The sequence below is a fragment of the Opisthocomus hoazin genome, chromosome 29 (assembly GCF_030867145.1).
Source record: "Opisthocomus hoazin isolate bOpiHoa1 chromosome 29, bOpiHoa1.hap1, whole genome shotgun sequence".
In the NCBI taxonomy this organism is placed as follows: Eukaryota; Metazoa; Chordata; class Aves; order Opisthocomiformes; family Opisthocomidae; genus Opisthocomus; species Opisthocomus hoazin.
Genome location: NC_134442.1, coordinates 4,387,891 through 4,412,239, shown reverse-complemented (window position 1 = coordinate 4,412,239; position 24,349 = coordinate 4,387,891). Strand labels below are relative to the sequence as shown.

Sequence of the window (24,349 nt, the reverse complement as noted above, 5' to 3'; positions counted from 1 at the left end):
CTGGAGAAGAGAGGTTGTACAATATGTTGGAAATACCTGTGGTCGCGCCACCCCTACACAAAGAAAAACTTTTTCTTCACGATTCAGGAGCTTAGCCCAGACGTATCAAGCACATTACCCAGGACTAGGAGCCAGGAGATTCCAGAAGCTGAGTTTCAGCTCTAGAGAAGAGTTGTTTTGTGATCTGGGATGACCCCACCTTCCTCCATCACTTTCTCTGTTGGCCAAATGACCAGTGAAACGCCGGCCTGCCTGAGGTGAAGCTGAAGGACTTGTTTCTCTTGGTAAGGGCTTGGGCTGGCAGAAGTCACTCTGTGCCTGCCAAACAAGTCCCTTTTGGGAACTCACCTCTTGCAGTCGTGGAACCCCAGCCACTGACGTAGCAGCTTCTCAGCTGCGACACTCTCAGCCAGGCGTCGGGCACACAGGCAAGCTGCACGTAGTAGCCGCACTGGACAGGCTGGTCCAATTCCAGCAAGGCAATGTCGTTCCTCTGCGTGATGTTGTAGTAGTGCTCGTGAACCAGTAGCCGCTTAATAGTGCGCACTTGGGTCTCAGGGCCCAGCTGAGTCAAGTGGCTGGCCCCGATCACCACGTGCCACATGGTGATGTGCCTGCAAGGCAGGTGGAGAGAGGGGTCAGAGGGAGCGCAGCCCCGTGCTGCAAGCAGCCCAGCAGTTGCCTGCCTTCTGCTGCACAGGGCAGAGAGGAAGGCAGCGCTACGGAGGGTGCGACTGCCCTAGCACGCCTTGGGCACAAGGAGTGTCGGGCGGGAGGCTGCTAGGAAGCCGTGGCGTGAGCCCAGCCCTCTCGCGAGCAGTCTCTCAGCTGGGCTTGGCAGTGCCCAGGCACTGGGCGTGCTGCAGGGAAGCGGGATGGCGCTAGCACGTGCTGCTGTGGAGCGGGCACGTGCTAGTGCTGTGGGGCTGTTCCCTGGTCCTCCTTACCCGGGCGTGATGAAGCAGTGGGCTGCTGTCAGCACCCACTGTGGGCTGATGAGAGACCCTCCGCAGACATGCGCCATGCCTCCTATGATGGGCTTCTGGATGCTGACGATCCAGGGCCAGGCCCCTAGCTGGGCATCGGTGCCACCCACGACGCGTGACATGCCGTAGTAAGAATCCACGGGCCGGTGCCCGCAGGTCCCTCTGTAAGCAGAAACTGATGAATGTCCTGCTCGGTGGCTTGCTGCTGTTCAGGCTGCAGGTCAGCCCCCTTCCCCCCCACCAGGCGCTGCATGGACAGCAGGGCCGCGGAACCCTGTGGGGCATGCGTCCATCTACCCCTGTTTGTGCTTGAGCCCCGTAGGCGAGTTGTGCCAGCGGCCTGGCTGCTGGCAAGGAACTGAGGCTCCCACATGGCGTTTGGGAAGCTTTGGTGTGGCCAGGGGGAAAAGCGAGCACCCGCCAGTGAAGCCCACAAGGGCTGCCCCAGCTCCCTCCCAGAGCCTCGGGCCACTTACCCACAGTTGTCCCACATGCCGTACGCCGGCCAGCACACGGCCAGCAGGACCAGGACGGGGAGAAAATTCATGGCTGCCAGCGGCACGTGGCAGCTGCAAGAAGCGAGAGCTGGTGGCCAGCAGTGCAGCAGCCGACGTAGTGCCTGCAGCAGTCCCGCTGCCCTGGGAACCCTTGGCCCCGTGGCTGATGTCACAGAGTGGCTGGTTCCGGGTGCTGGGCACGGTGGATTCTAGGGGGGGGCGGGCAACATGGAGGGTTCCGAGCAGGAGGGGAGGCAGAAGCTGGGCTCGGACACCCCCAGCAGACCCCCGCTGAATGCTCCGCTTGCGGGACGAGGCTCTGCAGACCTCGTGGCAGGCAGCAGCGCCTGCCTCCCAGTGCTGCCTGCTAACAGCTAGCCGGGAAAACCAAGTGTGGCACCATAGCCTCTTTGGGAAGTTCACTGCCACCCCGCTCTGCGCAGCCGCTTGCCACCAGGTCCTTCCCAAAGAAACTGACACCGCAGAACGGAACTACTACAGGCAGTAGGCACCTGGTTGGGGGCTGAAGAGCCAATCTGCTTACAGCCGCGGCAGGCAAGCAGGGATGGGCAAGCCAAATCAACCAAGCATAGCCAAGCACTGCCATCCTGTCCTGCACAAAGCACAGCGAAACACAGATGGAGCACGCTCCACACTGGCTCTGTCATTGCCAAGGGACGGGGTGGGGGTGGCGCTTGGTCATTCTCGAGTGTTTAGTTTTCTAAGGTATTTTGTTTTATAATATGTTGCATGTAGATTACTGTATGTAGAGTATGCATTGCTCTGTACAGTACGTATTGTGTAGTTTTTATTGTTTTGCAGCCATTGTGGGTATTGTGGGTATGGTAGGTATGGGACTGCGCTATACAGTTTATTATTGTCTGTATTATATTGTACCCCGAACGGGAGCGACCTTTTCCAGAACCACCCAATGCTCCTGCAGACCATGCAGCCCTGGGTCCAGCAGGAGCTGGAGCAGATCTTTGACAACAGGGGGTTGGAGTCAGCCATGGTGGAAGACACCATCATGGCCATGTTGACCAAGATGCCCCCGGCCCCGCTGCCTCCTGAGGAGGGTCTCTGCCTCCCCCGGCAGCCCTGCGAGATCCGGCACGGACGAGCTCCTCGGCACCTCATGCGCCGCTGTTGGTGGGCACCTGGCAGCTGCCCCGCTGCTCCCGCTGCCATCCCCACGGAGCAAGAAGAGCCCCAGGAGGAGCCTGGGGAGGCTGTGCCCAGGCCCTCCACTACCAGCTGGGGCAGGGAACGCCCCCGGGGGGCCACGGCCACCCCCAAAGAGGAGCACCAGCAGCTCTGAGGACTCTCCAGCCAACAAGAGGCCAGCACCACACCAGGGACCCTGGAGGGGCCCTCGCCAGACGGCCGAACCAGGACTGGGCCACCAGCTGCAGCACACGCTGGCCCTCAAGGGCTCCCAGATCCCATTAGCCAAATAAAAGAATCGCATGCAAATGACAGAAAAAGTCTCAGTGTTACCAACAGCGCAGATGGCTTTGCTGTCCTCACCCTTTTTAGCTTTTCTTTTACAGGGAGGGGTGGGATGTGAACGCTGAGGGGTCCTTCTGCGCGTGCCAGGCACTATTTTGTTGTTCTCCCCCAAGGCAAGTGCTGCCCAGCTCCAGGCCTGCAGCTCTGCACTGGTCCCGGGGCAGATGTCTCCAGCCCGGGGGTCTCCAGGGCCAGCCCGTGCCCCATCGCTCAGCACCCCACGCCTGTCCCCCTCTTCCCGCACCCTCTGCCCCCACGTCTCGGGGCGCTGCTCCCCGACCAGCCTGCACTGCTGGGCGCAGCCTCGCGACGGTGGCACCCAAAACCCTGCTCCTGCACAGAGTCACGACGTGGTGCTGCTCTCTGCACCAGCCCAGGGTCGCACCCTGCCCCAGCAGAGCCCCAACAAGTGCAGCCAGGGGAAGCGCAGAGTCCTGGCCCTGGGGAGGTCACTACCAATAGAGCTTTGGATCCTAAAAAGATGCTTTCTGCTCTGAAAGTGAGGGTTTAAACCCTAACAAGGGAACGGTGTGCCCTAAGAAAGTCTATGGCTAATAAAAGACAGCTTTGGACCCAAAAAAATGAGGATTTCCGCCCTGCAAATAAGGCTCTGGGATCTAAAATGGATGGAGAGTGTCTACAAATGACGCTTTGGGCCCTGCAAAGGAGGGGAACCTCTTGGTTCCTCTGTTGCCCCATAAAACGAAACACTCCAGTGCAGGCCTAGAGCTGTAAGAGGGGTTTGGCCCTAGAAGTGAGACTTTGGATTCTCCAAAAAAGAGTTTGGGCCTGAAGCATGGGGCGTTGGGATGTGAAAATAAGGCTTTGGAAATGAAAATGAGATGCTGAACCCTCAAATCAGGACTTTTGCCCTCACATGATGTTTTGGTGCCAAAAGCTAGGGCTCTGTATGCTAAAAACAGGTCTTTGGAGCCTCCAAATGAGGCTTCGGTCATTAAACAAGTGAGGCTTTGTACCCAAAATGAGCAGTTTGGATGCTAAAATGAGGCTTTGGACCCTCCAGCTTGCCGACTGGATCCTCTAAGTCAGGCTATGGATCCAGATAATGAGGCTTTGGTGCCATGAAAGGAGACTTTAGACCCTACAAATAAGGCTTTGGACTCTAAAAAGGAGCCCTTTGACACTCAGATCAGACTTTGGGCCTTCAAGAGAATGCTTTGGTCCCTTAAAAGGAGTCTGTGAATTGTAAAAGCGAAGCTTGCAACTTATCAATGAGGGTTTGACCCTGCAAAGGAGGGTTTGGACCCTAAAAAAAGGCTTGGTGCCCTCCAGATGGTGCTATCACCATCGACCTCTTGTAGGACAGAAAGAGGTCTTGTGAGGCAGCAGTTGCGTCCCACTGTGCAGGCTTTGAGCCAGCCCTGGGGACTCAGCTGACCAGCAGGTTGTCACTGGAGGACACTGGGGCTGCAAGGGTACGCATTTCCCAGCCATCACTTAGCTGCAGGGAGATCTGCTTTGACGGCCCCAGGCCAGAAGGACACGCACTGCGCAGGCGGGCATTCCCAGAGGCATCTCTTGGACTTGCCAGGGCAGGAATCACCGAGGGCAGAGGACAACAGCCCAAGAGCAGGGAAGTGCTGGCCTGTTTTTCAAGCCAAGGCGGCAAATTCACCTGCAGGGGCTCTCCTGAGCAGCAGCACAAGTGCCAGCTGGCTGAAAGCATGCACAGCTCGCTCAAGGGCTGGGCTGAGTGCTTCGTGCCCCACTAACGCAGGGCAAAAACAAAGCGTGCTCACCTCGCCTGAACGAGCGGCTGCAGAGCTGTCACTCCCCGGGTCCAGGCGGGATCTCCACGTGTGCCCTGGGACACCCACGGGTGCGTACGCTGGAGCCGCACACTTCCCATGCCTGGTGACGGAGGGCTCCACGCACGCCGGAGGAGCTGGAGAGCAGCAAGGCAGACGCTCAGTGCCCTCAGCACCAGGGCCGAGCCCTGCTCTCCCAGCAGGACGGGGCAGAGCCATCTCCCCGTTCCCCTGGGCAGCTGTCCCCAGCACTCCACAGGAAAACTGCCAGGGCGGTGTGTTAGGGGTTGGAAGGGACCTCTGTGGGTCATCGCGTGGGCAGCGGTGTGCAGAGCAACGGCGGGCTGAGGGCAGCCGAGGCAGGAGAGCAGCCTTGCGCTCAGTGGGACCAGGCTGCTCTCTGCTCTGCCACCAAAGCTAAGACTTTGGAAAGTCAAAATGATGCTTTGGATGCTAGAAATATAGCTCTGGAGCCTAAAAAGAGGCTTTCTGCCTCCAAAATGAGAGTTAGGACCCTCAAAATGGAACTGTGGGCCCTAAAAGAAGGTTGTGAGTGATAAAAGACAGGTTTGGATCCCATAAACGAGGGCTTCAGCCCTGAAAATGGGGCTCTGGGCACTCCAAAGGATAGGCTAGATGCTACAAGGGACGCTTTAGACCCTGAAAAGGAGGGGAACGACTTGGTTCCTCCATGGCCTCCAGAAATGGAGATTTCGTCCCAAATAGAGGGCTCTGGGCACTCCAGTGGAGGCTTTCAGGTGTAAAAGAGGGCTTGGGACCCTTCAAAGTAGAGTTTAGACCCGCCAAAGGATGGCTTGGGGCTTAAGAATGCAACATTGGGCCCTGAAAATGGGGCTTTGGAAATTACATTGAGGCATTGAACCCTGAACTTCTGATGGTTTTAAGCCCTGAAGTGATGCTTTGGGTTTGAAAATCAGGGCTTTGTACTGTTGAAATGGGATTTTAGACCCTCAGAATGAAGCTTGGGACATCAAACAAACAAGGCTTCGAAGTCTAAAGGAGCAGTTTTGATTCTACATGGAGGCTTTGGCTCCTGAAAAGCAGGGTTTTGAAGATAAAGATGAGGGTTGAGACCTCAAATGGAGACTTTGGACCCTATAAACAATGCTTTGGACTCTGAAAAGGAGGCTCTGCACCTTCAAAATGATGCTATGAGCCCTGGGTTTGGAACTTAGAAATGAGGGTTTGTACCCTAAAAAGGAGGCTTTGGGTCCTAAAAAGAAGGCATTAAAACCTACAATAAAAGTTTGGACACTAAAGATGAGTCCTGGAGACCAAGCGCCACCCCCACCCCGTCCCTTGGCAATGACAGACTCACAGCTGAGGATGGTGGCCCTCTTGCAGGGGCGGGCGCTGGCGGCGGCGGGGCAGAGAGCGGTGCAGAGGAGGTGCAGGCGGCCTCGCTGTCGCAGCCCTCGTGGAGGCAGCGGCAGGTCTGGCCCCGTCTCAGCAGGGCGGGCAGCGTCAGGAAGGAGATGATGTGCAGGAGCTGTGGGGATGGGGGAGAGCATCAGCCCTGGGACGCCCCTGCTCCGGGGGGCAGACCCCAGCCCCACATCCCCCCCGTCCTCGCCACCTCAGGGCAGACACTGGACGGCAGCCACGTCCTGCCCCTCCTCACCACCCTGCAGGCTGCTGCGGGGTCGCTGGGGCTGCGCGGAGGGGATGTGGGGGAGCCGATGGCCCCAGGGCAAGCATCACCCCCACCCAGCCTTGTCCACCCCACCGCCACCCCGGCGGCCTCACCATCATGGAGACGGGGGGTTCCAGAACACGGGGACAGCTGGGGGGTGCAGAGGAGACAGAGAGGAGCGCTGCAAGGGGGGAGGAGGGGCCCTGGGCCTGGTCCAGGGGCTGCTCGGCCTCGGGGAAGGCCCCACAGGAGCCATGGTGAAGCTGGGCCTGGCTGCAATCGGGGCCCGCCTCCTTCCCATGTAGTCTTGGCCGGCAGAGGTCGGGAGGGCTGTCAGTCTCCTCCCCTGAGGTGCTGCTGCCTCTGATTGGCCCCCTTGTGGTCAGGCTGCTGGGTTACAGTGCCTGCCCTTCACCTGAGGGAATGACCTGCCATTGGCTGACAGTGCTGTCACTCTGCCCAGATGCAGTGCCCACCCTCCCCTGAGGTGACGCTGCCTCTGATTGGCCCCCTTTGCGTTCAGGCTGCCCCGCTGGGTGCCTGCCCTTCATTTGAAATGTGACCTCTGATTGGCTACCTGGGCTGTCGCTGTGCCATGGTGTGGGGCCCACCCTCCCCTGAGGTGCTGCTCTCCGCTATTGGCTGCCTGAGGGGCCGCTCTCCCCTCCGCCGGTGCCTGCCCTGCTCCCAGGCGATGTGGTGATGAACTCCACAGGGTGGGCTGGGTGCTCGCGGTGACCCTGTGGGCACGGCAGAGCAGGGAGCTTCCGCTGGGGAGGGAGCGGCAGCCATCGCCCCGTCCAACCGCCCGCCCTGCAGGGCTGGCCCGGCCTGACAGCAGAGCATGGAGGGCACTGCCCAAAGGGCTCCTGGGCACGGACAGGCCGGGGGCACCGACCGCCTCTCAGGCAGCCTGTCCCAGCGCCCGGCCGCCCTCTCGGTGCAGAAACAGATCCTTGAGCCCAGCTGAACCCGCCCTGACGCAGCTCTGGGCCGTTCCCACGCATCCTGTCCCTGGACCCCAGCAGCAGAGCTCAGCACCTCCCTCTCACGTCCCCTCCTGGGGAAGCTGTGGAGAGCGGTGAAGTGGGACAGGGAAATACGCGGCTGTGGGCAAGAACAGACAGGTTGGGGCCCCAAAAATGAGGATTTTGGCCCTGAAAATGAGGCTTTGCAGGTGAGGACTCTGGACTGAGGCACAGGGAACCTTCCCCCGGCTCAGGGCAAGGCTGCGCCAGCCCAGAGCACGCAGGAGGTGGCCGCCTCTGCACCGCGGCACGAGTGGCGACTCGCCGGCTTGGCAGGGCGCGGGGCCTTTCCATGCCCGGGGGTGTCTGGGGAGGGGGCAGGCTGCCTAAAGCGTCTCCCCTCCTCCTCCCCTCCAGGTCTCTGTGCTCCAGCGGGGCAGCTGGGGCTCTGCTGTAAGGACACCCGGGGTCAGCATGCGCTGTGCTGCCTTGGGCTGCTGCGAAGGGATGGCATTGGGATGCTCCCCGGGCAACCCTGCTTCCCCCGGGGGCTGCCATTTCCCATTTTCCCACCCAGCTGCCAGGCAGCCATGCTGCTGTCGGAGGGGCAGGCTCTGCTCCAGGCCCCGGCTGAGGTGAGGCTGACACTGCCCTACCAAAGCCCTCCTGCTACACAGCTGTGGGATTCTGGGAGAAGGTGAGCACACAGGGTGTGTGCAAAGCAGTAACATTTGAGCACCTGCTTCTTGTCAGCATCCACACCTTCCCGAGCTCACACTCCTTCTGTCTCCTCCTCTGGTGATATTTCCACATTTCTTCTCTCAGTCTAGGTTTCTCCTGGAGAAGAGAGGTTGTACAATATGTTGGAAATACCTGTGGTCGCGCCACCCCTACACAAAGAAAAACTTTTTCTTCACGATTCAGGAGCTTAGCCCAGACGTATCAAGCACATTACCCAGGACTAGGAGCCAGGAGATTCCAGAAGCTGAGTTTCAGCTCTAGAGAAGAGTTGTTTTGTGATCTGGGATGACCCCACCTTCCTCCATCACTTTCTCTGTTGGCCAAATGACCAGTGAAACGCCGGCCTGCCTGAGGTGAAGCTGAAGGACTTGTTTCTCTTGGTAAGGGCTTGGGCTGGCAGAAGTCACTCTGTGCCTGCCAAACAAGTCCCTTTTGGGAACTCACCTCTTGCAGTCGTGGAACCCCAGCCACTGACGTAGCAGCTTCTCAGCTGCGACACTCTCAGCCAGGCGTCGGGCACACAGGCAAGCTGCACGTAGTAGCCGCACTGGACAGGCTGGTCCAATTCCAGCAAGGCAATGTCGTTCCTCTGCGTGATGTTGTCCCCAGAATGACCCCAGCTCTTCCTTCAGATATTGCTGAAGTCTGGCCACCTCTCACACCATTCCCCCTTAACTTCTGGTGACATCTGGCTCTTCCTCATGGCACTGTAACTCCTGCCAGCTTTCTTTCATCTTTCCATTTAGCAAAGGCTTCAACCAGGTCCTAATCATCATCCCCAGAGTTGTCTGCACGCCACATCATTAATTTGCGTCCTCTTTCTAGCCTCAATGTGCCAGTCTTCTTCATGCCATGGTGGCTCTGAGCACGCTCCTGTCTGACCAGCCATGGTGCCAGCCCTGCTGAGCGACTCTTGCCCTTTGTGCCCTCCTTGACTGCCTGCAGCCTCATTTTGCCGGGCGTGGAAATGCTTGCCTTGCGCACGAGAGTGAATTGGACTCAGGCACGGTTAACTGTGAAACCTGGCAACTTTATTCCAAGAACTAAGTCAGCTTCAGCATTTGTGTGCACTGGGAAGTGTTGCGGAGGAAGAACCGGACTCGACACGATGATCAATGTGATCACGTACAAGCCGTTTATTAGCCTCAGATAGCTCACTTTTATATTCCCCACTACATACGCGGCGATCCCCCATTGGTGATAATCAATTTAACTCACATAGTAACTCGATTATGATTGGTGTGCGTCACTAGCTCACGCGCACTGCTCGTGGCCTTCTTGCAGGCGGCAAGTTCCTCTTCGGCATCTGGGAGTTGTTTGTCTCTGCATTCTTACTTCCTCATTCAAATCGCAGTTTGTCCTCTGGATGCCCTTGCGGCCTTATGCTAAGGCTCTGCGGCCTTAGGCTAAGGCTTCATGGCCTTCTAGAGAAATGCTGGATTGCTCACATGTCCCCAGTCCTTTAATGCTTCATCCTCCACAGGGAGGAGAGCGGGCAGCACAGAGCAGGCCTTTGATGCCGAGGCTGCCTTTGGAGCAGCAGGTATTGCCCCAGAAGGAAATCATCATGGTCCAGTGCAGCCTGCGCTGGTTCCTGTTGATCCTGCTCCTCAAGCCTTTTTTCCCCTGAGGAACTGCAGGAGCTCCTTCAGCCGAGTAAAGAATTCCACCAGCTTCTGGCGTGGAAATGGACAGGAGCTAATGCTGCCCGACTGTGTTGGTGCTGGTGTTGGCCTTGGCCTCTGAGAGGCGCTTGAGGTGGAGAGAAAATGACTCCATGGCCGTGCTGTTGGACTATCTCTTCTTGCTGAGCGCAGTCCCATCTGTAGCAGGATCCAGTCGTAGAAGTGCTGCGTGGAGGTGTAGACTCCAGGCTGGTTTGGTCTGGCACAGCCTCTCCCCCAGCTGGTCACTCCAACAAGCCAGAAGTAGTCGTTGGTGTTATCTTTGCAGACCAGAGGACCACCGCTGTCACCCTGCAGCGGAGGAGAGAGGGTTAAGGTGGTGTTGGGTGGCCCCGGTCAGCACTCTGGCTGGCTCCTTCTCTCCCGCAGCAGCTGCCAGAGCTGTCCTGACTGCACACAAAGGCTCTGCTCAGGTGCTGGAGCCTACAGAAGCTTGTCTGGCAGGGGGTGGTGGGCCAGTCAGGCAGGGCTCTCTCTCTGTCCTCTTTGCACAGTGATCCTGGATGTGTGGAAGGGGGATGTTGCAGGACTGGGCTCTGGAGCTGTGGGCTGCCAAGAGCACTAGATGGGCTTTGTGGGCAGAGAGCCAGGCCTCTGGGACAAGGGCGGCCCTGGGCAAGGACCTGCATCTGGGCAAGGGGAGGTGAACCCCAAGAGTGGAGGGGACCCAGCAGTGGCAGGCTGACTTGCCAGGCAAAGCACGCGCTGGGGCAGGTTTGGGCGGTTGCCACAGGGCTGCCTGTGCTGTTGGGGGTGGACTTGTAGCACGCTCCTACCTGGCAGGTGTCGATGCCGCCCTGCGGATAGCCAGCACACAAGTTGTGGCTGTGGATGGCCCCTCCGTACCAGCGGCTGCTGTTGCAGAGCTTGATATCGATGAGGCGGACCTTGGCCTCCTGCAGGACATAACTTGGTCCCCCAGCTGTCAGCACAGAAAGGAGTTAACAGCCAGCAGCTCGCTGCCACTTCTCCTCTCCTCCCCTCCCCATGCCCCCGGCGTCTGGCTGAAGCCCTGCCCTAGGGCTGGGCTTTGCGTCTCCAGAGGCCCTGTGCCGCTGCTGTCTCCCTTCTGTCTTGCTTGGGGTAATGGGCCAGGCCCACCTCTCCATCGGCATGCACCCCGCAGCCCCGACTCTGGCTTTCGCCTCTGCTGTCAGGAAGCCCACCCCGCCTCCCCAGTGTGCCCAGCCTGCGCTCAGGACACCACTCCCTTTTGGGAACTCACCTCTTGCAGTCGTGGAACCCCAGCCACTGACGTAGCAGCTTCTCAGCTGCGACACTCTCAGCCAGGCGTCGGGCACACAGGCAAGCTGCACGTAGTAGCCGCACAGGACAGGCTGGTCCAATTCCAGCAAGGCAATGTCGTTCCTCTGCGTGATGTTGTAGTAGTGCTCGTGAACCAGTAGCCGCTTAATAGTGCGCACTTGGGTCTCAGGGCCCAGCTGAGTCAAGTGGCTGGCCCCGATCACCACGTGCCACATGGTGATGTGCCTGCAAGGCAGGTGGAGAGAGGGGTCAGAGGGAGCGCAGCCCCGTGCTGCAAGCAGCCCAGCAGTTGCCTGCCTTCTGCTGCACAGGGCAGAGAGGAAGGCAGCGCTACGGAGGGTGCGACTGCCCTAGCACGCCTTGGGCACAAGGAGTGTCGGGCGGGAGGCTGCTAGGAAGCCGTGGCGTGAGCCCAGCCCTCTCGCGAGCAGTCTCTCAGCTGGGCTTGGCAGTGCCCAGGCACTGGGCGTGCTGCAGGGAAGCGGGATGGCGCTAGCACGTGCTGCTGTGGAGCGGGCACGTGCTAGTGCTGTGGGGCTGTTCCCTGGTCCTCCTTACCCGGGCGTGATGAAGCAGTGGGCTGCTGTCAGCACCCACTGTGGGCTGATGAGAGACCCTCCGCAGACATGCGCCATGCCTCCTATGATGGGCTTCTGGATGCTGACGATCCAGGGCCAGGCCCCTAGCTGGGCATCGGTGCCACCCACGACGCGTGACATGCCGTAGTAAGAATCCACGGGCCGGTGCCCGCAGGTCCCTCTGTAAGCAGAAACTGATGAATGTCCTGCTCGGTGGCTTGCTGCTGTTCAGGCTGCAGGTCAGCCCCCTTCCCCCCCACCAGGCGCTGCATGGACAGCAGGGCCGCGGAACCCTGTGGGGCATGCGTCCATCTACCCCTGTTTGTGCTTGAGCCCCGTAGGCGAGTTGTGCCAGCGGCCTGGCTGCTGGCAAGGAACTGAGGCTCCCACATGGCGTTTGGGAAGCTTTGGTGTGGCACAGATGGAGCACGCTCCACGCTGGCTCTGTCATTGCCAAGGGACGGGGTGGGGGTGGCGCTTGGTCATTCTCGAGTGTTTAGTTTTCTAAGGTATTTTGTTTTATAATATGTTGCATGTAGATTACTGTATGTAGAGTATGCACTGCTCTGTACAGTACGTATTGTGTAGTTTTTATTGTTTTGCAGCCATTGTGGGTATTGTGGGTATGGTAGGTATGGGACTGCGCTATACAGTTTATTATTGTCTGTATTATATTGTACCCCGAACGGGATGGACCTTTTCCAGAACCACCCAATGCTCCTGCAGACCATGCAGCCCTGGGTCCAGCAGGAGCTGGAGCAGATCTTTGACAACAGGGGGTTGGAGTCAGCCATGGTGGAAGACACCATCATGGCCATGTTGACCAAGATGCCCCCGACCCCGCTGCCTCCTGAGGAGGGTCTCTGCCTCCCCCGGCAGCCCTGCGAGATCCGGCACGGACGAGCTCCTCGGCACCTCATGCGCCGCTGTTGGTGGGCACCTGGCAGCTGCCCCGCTGCTCCCGCTGCCATCCCCACGGAGCAAGAAGAGCCCCAGGAGGAGCCTGGGGAGGCTGTGCCCAGGCCCTCCACTACCAGCTGGGGCAGGGAACGCCCCCGGGGGGCCACGGCCACCCCCAAAGAGGAGCACCAGCAGCTCTGAGGACTCTCCAGCCAACAAGAGGCCAGCACCACACCAGGGACCCTGGAGGGGCCCTCGCCAGACGGCCGAACCAGGACTGGGCCACCAGCTGCAGCACACGCTGGCCCTCAAGGGCTCCCAGATCCCATTAGCCAAATAAAAGAATCGCATGCAAATGACAGAAAAAGTCTCAGTGTTACCAACAGTGCAGATGGCTTTGCTGTCCTCACCCTTTTTAGCTTTTCTTTTACAGGGAGGGGTGGGATGTGAACGCTGAGGGGTCCTTCTGCGCGTGCCAGGCACTATTTTGTTGTTCTCCCCCAAGGCAAGTGCTGCCCAGCTCCAGGCCTGCAGCTCTGCACTGGTCCCGGGGCAGATGTCTCCAGCCCGGGGGTCTCCAGGGCCAGCCCGTGCCCCATCGCTCAGCACCCCACGCCTGTCCCCCTCTTCCCGCACCCTCTGCCCCCACGTCTCGGGGCGCTGCTCCCCGACCAGCCTGCACTGCTGGGCGCAGCCTCGCGACGGTGGCACCCAAAACCCTGCTCCTGCACAGAGTCACGACGTGGTGCTGCTCTCTGCACCAGCCCAGGGTCGCACCCTGCCCCAGCAGAGCCCCAACAAGTGCAGCCAGGGGAAGCGCAGAGTCCTGGCCCTGGGGAGGTCACTACCAATAGAGCTTTGGATCCTAAAAAGATGCTTTCTGCTCTGAAAGTGAGGGTTTAAACCCTAACAAGGGAACGGTGTGCCCTAAGAAAGTCTATGGCTAATAAAAGACAGCTTTGGACCCAAAAAAATGAGGATTTCCGCCCTGCAAATAAGGCTCTGGGATCTAAAATGGATGGAGAGTGTCTACAAATGACGCTTTGGGCCCTGCAAAGGAGGGGAACCTCTTGGTTCCTCTGTTGCCCCATAAAACGAAACACTCCAGTGCAGGCCTAGAGCTGTAAGAGGGGTTTGGCCCTAGAAGTGAGACTTTGGACTCTCCAAAAAAGAGTTTGGGCCTGAAGCATGGGGCGTTGGGATGTGAAAATAAGGCTTTGGAAATGAAAATGAGATGCTGAACCCTCAAATCAGGACTTTTGCCCTCACATGATGTTTTGGTGCCAAAAGCTAGGGCTCTGTATGCTAAAAACAGGTCTTTGGAGCCTCCAAATGAGGCTTCGGTCATTAAACAAGTGAGGCTTTGTACCCAAAATGAGCAGTTTGGATGCTAAAATGAGGCTTTGGACCCTCCAGCTTGCCGACTGGATCCTCTAAATTAGGCTATGGATCCAGATAATGAGGCTTTGGTGCCATGAAAGGAGACTTTAGACCCTACAAATAAGGCTTTGGACTCTAAAAAGGAGCCCTTTGACACTCAGATCAGACTTTGGGCCTTCAAGAGAATGCTTTGGTCCCTTAAAAGGAGTCTGTGAATTGTAAAAGCGAAGCTTGCAACTTATCAATGAGGGTTTGACCCTGCAAAGGAGGGTTTGGACCCTAAAAAAAGGCTTTGTGCCCTCCAGATGGTGCTATCACCATCGACCTCTTGTAGGACAGAAAGGGGTCTTGTGAGGCAGCAGTTGCGTCCCACTGTGCAGGCTTTGAGCCAGCCCTGGGGACTCAGCTGACCAGCAGGTTGTCACTGGAGGACACTGGGGCTGCAAGGGTACGCATTTCCCAGCCATCACTTAGCTGCAGGGAGATCTGCTTTGACGGCCCCAGGCCAGAAGGACACGCACTGCACAGGCGGGCATTCCCAGAGGCGTCTCTTGGACTTGCCAGGGCAGGAATCACCGAGGGCAGAGGACAACAGCCCAAGAGCAGGGAAGTGCTGGCCTGTTTTTCAAGCCAAGGCGGCAAATTCACCTGCAGGGGCTCTCCTGAGCAGCGGCACAAGTGCCAGCTGGCTGAAAGCATGCACAGCTCGCTCAAGGGCTGGGCTGAGTGCTTCGTGCCCCACTAACGCAGGGCAAAAACAAAGCGTGCTCACCTCGCCTGAACGAGCGGCTGCAGAGCTGTCACTCCCCGGGTCCAGGCGGGATCTCCACGTGTGCCCTGGGACACCCACGGGTGCGTACGCTGGAGCCGCACACTTCCCATGCCTGGTGACGGAGGGCTCCACGCACGCCGGAGGAGCTGGAGAGCAGCAAGGCAGATGCTCAGTGCCCTCAGCACCAGGGCCGAGCCCTGCTCTCGCAGCAGGACGGGGCAGAGCCATCTCCCCGTTCCCCTGGGCAGCTGTCCCCAGCGCTCCACAGGAAAACTGCCAGGGCGGTGTGTTAGGGGTTGGAAGGGACCTCTGTGGGTCATCGCGTGGGCAGCGGTGTGCAGAGCAACGGCGGGCTGAGGGCAGCCGAGGCAGGAGAGCAGCCTTGCGCTCAGTGGGACCAGGCTGCTCTCTGCTCTGCCACCAAAGCTAAGACTTTGGAAAGTCAAAATGATGCTTTGGATGCTAGAAATATAGCTCTGGAGCCTAAAAAGAGGCTTTCTGCCTCCAAAATGAGAGTTAGGACCCTCAAAATGGAACTGTGGGCCCTAAAAGAAGGTTGTGAGTGATAAAAGACAGGTTTGGATCCCATAAACGAGGGCTTCAGCCCTGAAAATGGGGCTCTGGGCACTCCAAAGGATAGGCTAGATGCTACAAGGGACGCTTTAGACCCTGAAAAGGAGGGGAACGACTTGGTTCCTCCATGGCCTCCAGAAATGGAGATTTCGTCCCAAATAGAGGGCTCTGGGCACTCCAGTGGAGGCTTTCAGGTGTAAAAGAGGGCTTGGGACCCTTCAAAGTAGAGTTTAGACCGCCAAAGGATGGCTTGGGGCTTAAGAATGCAACATTGGGCCCTGAAAATGGGGCTTTGGAAATTACATTGAGGCATTGAACCCTGAACTTCTGATGGTTTTAAGCCCTGAAGTGATGCTTTGGGTTTGAAAATCAGGGCTTTGTACTGTTGAAATGGGATTTTAGACCCTCAGAATGAAGCTTGGGACATCAAACAAACAAGGCTTCTAAGTCTAAAGGAGCAGTTTTGATTCTACATGGAGGCTTTGGCTCCTGAAAAGCAGGGTTTTGAAGATAAAGATGAGGGTTGAGACCTCAAATGGAGACTTTGGACCCTATAAACAATGCTTTGGACTCTGAAAAGGAGGCTCTGCACCTTCAAAATGATGCTATGAGCCCTGGGTTTGGAACTTAGAAATGAGGGTTTGTACCCTAAAAAGGAGGCTTTGGGTCCTAAAAAGAAGGCATTAAAACCTACAATAAAAGTTTGGACACTAAAGATGAGTCCTGGAGACCAAGCGCCACCCCCACCCCGTCCCTTGGCAATGACAGACTCACAGCTGAGGATGGTGGCCCTCTTGCAGGGGCGGGCGCTGGCGGCGGCGGGGCAGAGAGCGGTGCAGAGGAGGTGCAGGCAGCCTCGCTGTCGCAGCCCTCGTGGAGGCAGCGGCAGGTCTGGCCCCGTCTCAGCAGGGCGGGCAGCGTCAGGAAGGAGATGATGTGCAGGAGCTGTGGGGATGGGGGAGAGCATCAGCCCTGGGACGCCCCTGCTTCGGGGGGCAGACCCCAGCCCCACATCCCCCCCGTCCTCGCCACCTCAGGGCAGACGCTGGACGGCAGCCACGTCCTGCCCCTCCTCACCACCCTGCAGGCTGCTGCGGGGTCGCTGGGGCTGCGCGGAGGGGATGTGGGGGAGCCGATGGCCCCAGGGCAAGCATCACCCCCACCCAGCCTTGTCCACCCCACCGGCCTCAGCATCATGGAGACGGGGGGTTCCAGAACACGGGGACAGCTGGGGGGTGCAGAGGAGACAGAGAGGAGCGCTGCAAGGGGGGAGGAGGGGCCCTGGGCCTGGTCCAGGGGCTGCTCGGCCTCGGGGCAGGCCCCACAGGAGCCACGGTGAAGCTGGGCCTGGCTGCAATCGGGGCCCGCCTCCTTCCCATGTAGTCTTGGCCGGCAGAGGTCGGGAGGGCTGTCAGTCTCCTCCCCTGAGGTGCTGCTGCCTCTGATTGGCCCCCTTGTGGTCAGGCTGCTGGGTTACAGTGCCTGCCCTTCACCTGAGGGAATGACCTGCCATTGGCTGCCAGGGCTGTCACTCTGCCCAGATGCAATGCCCACCCGCCCCTGAGGTGCTGCTGCCTCTGATTGGACCCCAGGTGGTCAGGCTGCTGGGCTGCAGTGCCTGCCCTTCACCTGAAGTGATGACCTGCCATTGGCTGACAGTGCTGTCACTCTGCCCAGATGCAGTGCCCACCCTCCCCTGAGGTGACGCTGCCTCTGATTGGCCCCCTTGTGGTCAGGCTGCTGGGTTACAGTGCCTGCCCTTCACCTGAGGGAATGACCTGCCATTGGCTTCCAGGGCTGTCACTCTGCCCAGATGCAATGCCCACCCGCCCCTGAGGTGCTGCTGCCTCTGATTGGACCCCAGGTGGTCAGGCTGCTGGGCTGCAGTGCCTGCCCTTCACCTGAAGTCATGACCTGCCATTGGCTGACAGTGCTGTCACTCTGCCCAGATGCAGTGCCCACCCTCCCCTGAGGTGCTGCTCTCCGCTATTGGCTGCCTGAGGGGCCGCTCTCCCCTCCGCCCGTGCCTGCCCTGCTCCCAGGCGATGTGGTGATGAACTCCACAGGGTGGGCTGGGTGCTCGCGGTGACCCTGTGGGCACGGCAGAGCAGGGAGCTTCGGCTGGGGAGGGAGCGGCAGCCATCGCCCCGTCCAACCGCCCGCCCTGCAGGGCTGGCCCGGCCTGACAGCAGAGCATGGAGGGCACTGCCCAAAGGGCTCCTGGGCACGGACAGGCCGGGGGCACCGACCGCCTCTCAGGCAGCCTGTCCCAGCGCCCGGCCGCCCTCTCGGTGCAGAAACGGATCCTTGAGCCCAGCTGAACCTGCCCTGACGCAGCTCTGAGCCGTTCCCACGCATCCTGTCCCTGGACCCCAGCAGCAGAGCTCAGCACCTCCCTCTCACGTCCCCTCCTGGGGAAGCTGTGGAGAGCGGTGAAGTGGGACAGGGAAATACGCGGCTGTGGGCAAGAACAGACAGGTTGGGGCCCCAAAAATGAGGATTTTGGCCCTGAAAATGAGGCTTTGCAGGTGAGGACTCTGGACTGAGGCACAGGGAACCTTCCCCCGGCTCAGGGCAAGGCTGCGCCAGCCCAGAGCACGCAGGAGGTGGCCGCCTCTGCACCGCGGCACGAGTGGCGACTCGCCGGCTTGGCAGGGCGCGGGGCCTTTCCATGCCCGGGGGTGTCTGGGGAGGGGGCAGGCTGCCTAAAGCGTCTCCCCTCCTCCTCCCCTCCAGGTCTCTGTGCTCCAGTGGGGCAGCTGGGGCTCTGCTGTAAGGACACCCGGGGTCAGCATGCGCTGTGCTGCCTTGGGCTGCTGGGAAGGGATGGCATTGGGATGCTCCCCGGGCAACCCTGCTTCCCCCGGGGGCTGCCATTTCCCATTTTCCCACCCAGCTGCCAGGCAGCCATGCTGCTGTCGGAGGGGCAGGCTCTGCTCCAGGCCCCGGCTGAGGTGAGGCTGACACTGCCCTACCAAAGCCCTCCTGCTACACAGCTGTGGGATTCTGGGAGAAGGTGAGCACACAGGGTGTGTGCAAAGCAGTAACATTTGAGCACCTGCTTCTTGTCAGCATCCACACCTTCCCGAGCTCACACTCCTTCTGTCTCCTCCTCTGGTGATATTTCCACATTTCTTCTCTCAGTCTAGGTTTCTCCTGGAGAAGAGAGGTTGTACAATATGTTGGAAATACCTGTGGTCGCGCCACCCCTACACAAAGAAAAACTTTTTCTTCACGATTCAGGAGCTTAGCCCAGACGTATCAAGCACATTACCCAGGACTAGGAGCCAGGAGATTCCAGAAGCTGAGTTTCAGCTCTAGAGAAGAGTTGTTTTGTGATCTGGGATGACCCCACCTTCCTCCATCACTTTCTCTGTTGGCCAAATGACCAGTGAAACGCCGGCCTGCCTGAGGTGAAGCTGAAGGACTTGTTTCTCTTGGTAAGGGCTTGGGCTGGCAGAAGTCACTCTGTGCCTGCCAAACAAGTCCCTTTTGGGAACTCACCTCTTGCAGTCGTGGAACCCCAGCCACTGACGTAGCAGCTTCTCAGCTGCGACACTCTCAGCCAGGCGTCGGGCACACAGGCAAGCTGCACGTAGTAGCCGCACTGGACAGGCTGGTCCAATTCCAGCAAGGCAATGTCGTTCCTGTTCGTGATGTTGTCCCCAGAATGACCCCAGCTCTTCCTTCAGATATTGCTGAAGTCTGGCCACCTCTCACACCATTCCCCCTTAACTTCTGGTGACATCTGGCTCTTCCTCATGGCACTGTAACTCCTGCCAGCTTTCTTTCATATTTCCAATTAGCAGATGCTTCAACCAGGTCCTAATCATCATCCCCAGAGTTGTCTGCACGCCACATCATTATTTTGCGTCCTCTTTCTAGCCTCAATGTGCCAGTCTTCTTCATGCCATGGTGGCTCTGAGCACGCTCCTGTCTGACCAGGCATGGTGTCAGCCCTGCTGAGCGACTCTTGCCCTTTGTGCCCTCCTTGACTGCCTGCAGCCTCATTTTGCCGGGCGTGGAAATCCTTGCCTTGCGCACGAGAGTGAATTGGACTCAGGCACGGTTAACTGTGAAACCTGGCAACTTTATTCCAAGAACTAAGTCAGCTTCAGCATTTGTGTGCACGGGGAGGAGAGCGGGCAGCACAGAGCAGGCCTTTGATGCTGAGGCTGCCTTTGGAGCAGCAGGCATTGCCCCAGAAGGAAATGATCATGGTCCAGTGCAGCCTGCGCTGGTTCCTGTTGATCCTGCTCCTCAAGCCTTTTTTCCCCTGAGGAACTGCAGGAGCTCCTTCAGCCGAGTAAAGAATTCCACCAGCTTCTGGCGTGGAAATGGACAGGAGCTAATGCTGCCCGACTGTGTTGGTGTTGGCCTTGGCCTCTGAGAGGGGCTTGAGGTGGAGAGAAAATGACTCCATGGCTGTGCTGTTGGACTATCTCTTCTTGCTGAGCGCAGTCCCATCTGTAGCAGGATCCAGTCGTAGAAGTGCTGCGTGGAGGTGTAGACTCCAGGCTGGTTTGGTCTGGCACAGCCTCTCCCCCAGCTGGTCACTCCAACAAGCCAGAAGTAGTCGTAGGTGTTATCTTTGCAGACCAGAGGACCACCGCTGTCACCCTGCAGCGGAGGAGAGAGGGTTAAGGTGGTGTTGGGTGGCCCCGGTCAGCACTCTGGCTGGCTCCTTCTCTCCCGCAGCAGCTGCCAGAGCTGTCCTGACTGCACACAAAGGCTCTGCTCAGGTGCTGGAGCCTACAGAAGCTTGTCTGGCAGGGGGTGGTGGGCCAGTCAGGCAGGGCTCTCTCTCTGTCCTCTTTGCACAGTGATCCTGGATGTGTGGAAGGGGGATGTTGCAGGACTGGGCTCTGGAGCTGTGGGCTGCCAAGAGCACTAGATGGGCTTTGTGGGCAGAGAGCCAGGCCTCTGGGACAAGGGCGGCCCTGGGCAAGGACCTGCATCTGGGCAAGGGGAGGTGAACCCCAAGAGTGGAGGGGACCCAGCAGTGGCAGGCTGACTTGCCAGGCAAAGCACGCGCTGGGGCAGGTTTGGGCGGTTGCCACAGGGCTGCCTGTGCTGTTGGGGGTGGACTTGTAGCACGCTCCTACCTGGCAGGTGTCGATGCCGCCCTGCGGATAGCCAGCACACAAGTTGTGGCTGTGGATGGCCCCTCCGTACCAGCGGCTGCTGTTGCAGAGCTTGATATCGATGAGGCGGACCTTGGCCTCCTGCAGGACATAACTTGGTCCCCCAGCTGTCAGCACAGAAAGGAGTTAACAGCCAGCAGCTCGCTGCCACTTCTCCTCTCCTCCCCTCCCCATGCCCCCGGCGTCTGGCTGAAGCCCTGCCCTAGGGCTGGGCTTTGCGTCTCCAGAGGCCCTGTGCCGCTGCTGTCTCCCTTCTGTCTTGCTTGGGGTAATGGGCCAGGCCCACCTCTCCATCGGCATGCACCCCGCAGCCCGACTCTGGCTTTCGCCTCTGCTGTCAGGAAGCCCACCCCGCCTCCCCAGTGTGCCCAGCCTGCGCTCAGGACACCCCTCCCTTTTGGGAACTCACCTCTTGCAGTCGTGGAACCCCAGCCACTGACGTAGCAGCTTCTCAGCTGCGACACTCTCAGCCAGGCGTCGGGCACACAGGCAAGCTGCACGTAGTAGCCGCACAGGACAGGCTGGTCCAATTCCAGCAAGGCAATGTCGTTCCTCTGCGTGATGTTGTAGTAGTGCTCGTGAACCAGTAGCCGCTTAATAGTGCGCACTTGGGTCTCAGGGCCCAGCTGAGTCAAGTGGCTGGCCCCGATCACCACGTGCCACATGGTGATGTGCCTGCAAGGCAGGTGGAGAGAGGGGTCAGAGGGAGCGCAGCCACGTGCTGCAAGCAGCCCAGCAGTTGCCTGCCTTCTGCTGCACAGGGCAGAGAGGAAGGCAGCGCTACGGAGGGTGCGACTGCCCTAGCACGCCTTGGGCACAAGGAGTGTCGGGCGGGAGGCTGCTAGGAAGCCGTGGCGTGAGCCCAGCCCTCTCGCGAGCAGTCTCTCAGCTGGGCTTGGCAGTGCCCAGGCACTGGGCGTGCTGCAGGGAAGCGGGATGGCGCTAGCACGTGCTGCTGTGGAGCGGGCACGTGCTAGTGCTGTGGGGCTGTTCCCTGGTCCTCCTTACCCGGGCGTGATGAAGCAGTGGGCTGCTGTCAGCACCCACTGTGGGCTGATGAGCGACCCTCCGCAGACATGCGCCATGCCTCCTATGATGGGCTTCTGGATGCTGACGATCCAGGGCCAGGCCCCTAGCTGGGCATCGGTGCCACCCACGACGCGTGACATGCCGTAGTAAGAATCCACGGGCCGGTGCCCGCAGGTCCCTCTGTAAGCAGAAACTGATGAATGTCCTGCTCGGTGGCTTGCTGCTGTTCAGGCTGCAGGTCAGCCCCCTTCCCCCCCACCAGGCGCTGCATGGACAGCAGGGCCGCGGAACCCTGTGGGGCATGCGTCCATCTACCCCTGTTTGTGCTTGAGCCCCGTAGGCGAGTTGTGCCAGCGGCCTGGCTGCTGGCAAGGAACTGAGGCTCTCACATGGCGTTTGGGAAGCTTTGGGGTGGCCAGGGGGAAAAGCGAGCACCCGCCAGTGAAGCCCACAAGGGCTGCCCCAGCTCCCTCCCAGAGCCTCGGGCCACTTACCCACAGTTGTCCCACATGCCGTACGCCGGCCAGCACACGGCCAGCAGGACCAGGACGGGGAGAAAATTCATGGCTGCCAGCGGCACGTGGCAGCTGCAAGAAGCGAGAGCTGGTGGCCAGCAGTGCAGCAGCCGACGTAGTGCCTGCAGCAGTCCCGCTGCCCAGGGAACCCTTGGCCCCGTGGCTGATGTCACAGAGTGGCTGGTTCCGGGTGCTGGGCACGGTGGATTCTAGGGGGGGGCGGGCAACATGGAGGGTTCCGAGCAGGAGGGGAGGCAGAAGCTGGGCTCGGACACCCCCAGCAGACCCCCGCTGAATGCTCTGCTTGCGGGACGAGGCTCTGCAGACCTCGTGGCAGGCAGCAGCGCCTGCCTCCCAGTGCTGCCTGCTAACAGCTAGCCGGGAAAACCAAGTGTGGCACCATAGCCTCTTTGGGAAGTTCACTGCCACCCCGCTCTGCGCAGCCGCTTGCCACCAGGTCCTTCCCAAAGAAACTGACACCGCAGAACGGAACTACTACAGGCAGTAGGCACCTGGTTGGGGGCTGAAGAGCCAATCTGCTTACAGCCGCGGCAGGCAAGCAGGGATGGGCAAGCCAAATCAACCAAGCATAGCCAAGCACTGCCATCCTGTCCTGCACAAAGCACAGCGAAACACAGATGGAGCACGCTCCACGCTGGCTCTGTCATTGCCAAGGGATGGGGTGGTGGTGGCGCTTGGTCATTCTCGAGTGTTTAGTTTTCTAAGGTATTTTGTTTTATAATATGTTGCATGTAGATTACTGTATGTAGAGTATGCACTGCTCTGTACAGTACGTATTGTGTAGTTTTTATTGTTTTGCAGCCATTGTGGGTATTGTGGGTATGGTAGGTATGGGACTGCGCTATACAGTTTATTATTGTCTGTATTATATTGTACCCCGAACGGGAGCGACCTTTTCCAGAACCACCCAATGCTCCTGCAGACCATGCAGCCCTGGGTCCAGCAGGAGCTGGTGCAGATCTTTGACAACAGGGGGTTGGAGTCAGCCATGGTGGAAGACACCATCATGGCCATGTTGACCAAGATGCCCCCGACCCCGCTGCCTCCTGAGGAGGGTCTCTGCCTCCCCCGGCAGCCCTGCGAGATCCGGCACGGACGAGCTCCTCGGCACCTCATGCGCCGCTGTTGGTGGGCACCTGGCAGCTGCCCCGCTGCTCCCGCTGCCATCCCCACGGAGCAAGAAGAGCCCCAGGAGGAGCCTGGGGAGGCTGTGCCCAGGCCCTCCACTACCAGCTGGGGCAGGGAACGCCCCCGGGGGGCCACGGCCACCCCCAAAGAGGAGCACCAGCAGCTCTGAGGACTCTCCAGCCAACAAGAGGCCAGCACCACACCAGGGACCCTGGAGGGGCCCTCGCCAGACGGCCGAACCAGGACTGGGCCACCAGCTGCAGCACACGCTGGCCCTCAAGGGCTCCCAGATCCCATTAGCCAAATAAAAGAATCGCATGCAAATGACAGAAAAAGTCTCAGTGTTACCAACAGCGCAGATGGCTTTGCTGTCCTCACCCTTTTTAGCTTTTCTTTTACAGGGAGGGGTGGGATGTGAACGCTGAGGGGTCCTTCTGCGCGTGCCAGGCACTATTTTGTTGTTCTCCCCCAAGGCAAGTGCTGCCCAGCTCCAGGCCTGCAGCTCTGCACTGGTCCCGGGGCAGATGTCTCCAGCCCGGGGGTCTCCAGGGCCAGCCCGTGCCCCATCGCTCAGCACCCCACGCCTGTCCCCCTCTTCCCGCACCCTCTGCCCCCACGTCTCGGGGCGCTGCTCCCCGACCAGCCTGCACTGCTGGGCGCAGCCTCGCGACGGTGGCACCCAAAACCCTGCTCCTGCACAGAGTCACGACGTGGTGCTGCTCTCTGCACCAGCCCAGGGTCGCACCCTGCCCCAGCAGAGCCCCAACAAGTGCAGCCAGGGGAAGCGCAGAGTCCTGGCCCTGGGGAGGTCACTACCAATAGAGCTTTGGATCCTAAAAAGATGCTTTCTGCTCTGAAAGTGAGGGTTTAAACCCTAACAAGGGAACGGTGTGCCCTAAGAAAGTCTATGGCTAATAAAAGACAGCTTTGGACCCAAAAAAATGAGGATTTCCGCCCTGCAAATAAGGCTCTGGGATCTAAAATGGATGGAGAGTGTCTACAAATGACGCTTTGGGCCCTGCAAAGGAGGGGAACCTCTTGGTTCCTCCGTTGCCCCATAAAACGAAACACTCCAGTGCAGGCCTAGAGCTGTAAGAGGGGTTTGGCCCTAGAAGTGAGACTTTGGACTCTCCAAAAAAGAGTTTGGGCCTGAAGCATGGGGCGTTGGGATGTGAAAATAAGGCTTTGGAAATGAAAATGAGATGCTGAACCCTCAAATCAGGACTTTTGCCCT

At 59.2% G+C, this 24,349-nt stretch overlaps 2 protein-coding genes across 2 annotated transcripts; both read right to left on the bottom strand.

Annotated features, from left to right (window-relative positions):
• Positions 1 to 813: 813 nt before the first annotated feature.
• On the bottom strand, positions 814 to 6,797 carry LOC142364798 (transmembrane protease serine 11A-like). Its single transcript, XM_075444926.1, has 4 exons — positions 6,529 to 6,797; positions 6,101 to 6,271; positions 4,753 to 4,898; positions 814 to 1,148 (listed from the first exon to the last, which is right to left on the bottom strand). Exons 1-4 carry the CDS (start codon positions 6,532 to 6,534, stop codon positions 944 to 946), a joined length of 528 nt encoding a protein of 175 aa, XP_075301041.1. The 5' UTR covers positions 6,535 to 6,797; the 3' UTR covers positions 814 to 943.
• A 4,701-nt stretch (positions 6,798 to 11,498) lies between these two features.
• LOC142364813 (uncharacterized) lies at positions 11,499 to 16,475 on the bottom strand. Its single transcript, XM_075444938.1, has 4 exons — positions 16,311 to 16,475; positions 16,053 to 16,223; positions 14,706 to 14,851; positions 11,499 to 11,834 (listed from the first exon to the last, which is right to left on the bottom strand). The coding sequence occupies exons 1-4, from the start codon at positions 16,473 to 16,475 to the stop codon at positions 11,630 to 11,632; spliced, it is 687 nt and encodes a 228-aa protein (XP_075301053.1). The 3' UTR covers positions 11,499 to 11,629.
• Positions 16,476 to 24,349: the final 7,874 nt, after the last annotated feature.

Coding starts and splice junctions, on each gene's coding strand:
- LOC142364798 (XM_075444926.1), bottom strand. Junction 4,899..6,100: donor GAGGGCCACCATCCTCAGCT/GTGAGTCTGTCA, acceptor GCTGCTCTCCAG/CTCCTCCGGCGTGCGTGGAG. Junction 1,149..4,752: donor CAGCCGCTCGTTCAGGCGAG/GTGAGCACGCTT, acceptor TTCTGCTTACAG/AGGGACCTGCGGGCACCGGC.
- LOC142364813 (XM_075444938.1), bottom strand. CDS start 16,475: ATGATGCTGAGGCCGGTGGGGTGGACAAGGCTGGGTGGGGGTGATGCT. Junction 16,224..16,310: donor CGTCCAGCGTCTGCCCTGAG/GTGGCGAGGACG, acceptor CCATCCCCACAG/CTCCTGCACATCATCTCCTT. Junction 14,852..16,052: donor GAGGGCCACCATCCTCAGCT/GTGAGTCTGTCA, acceptor GCTGCTCTCCAG/CTCCTCCGGCGTGCGTGGAG.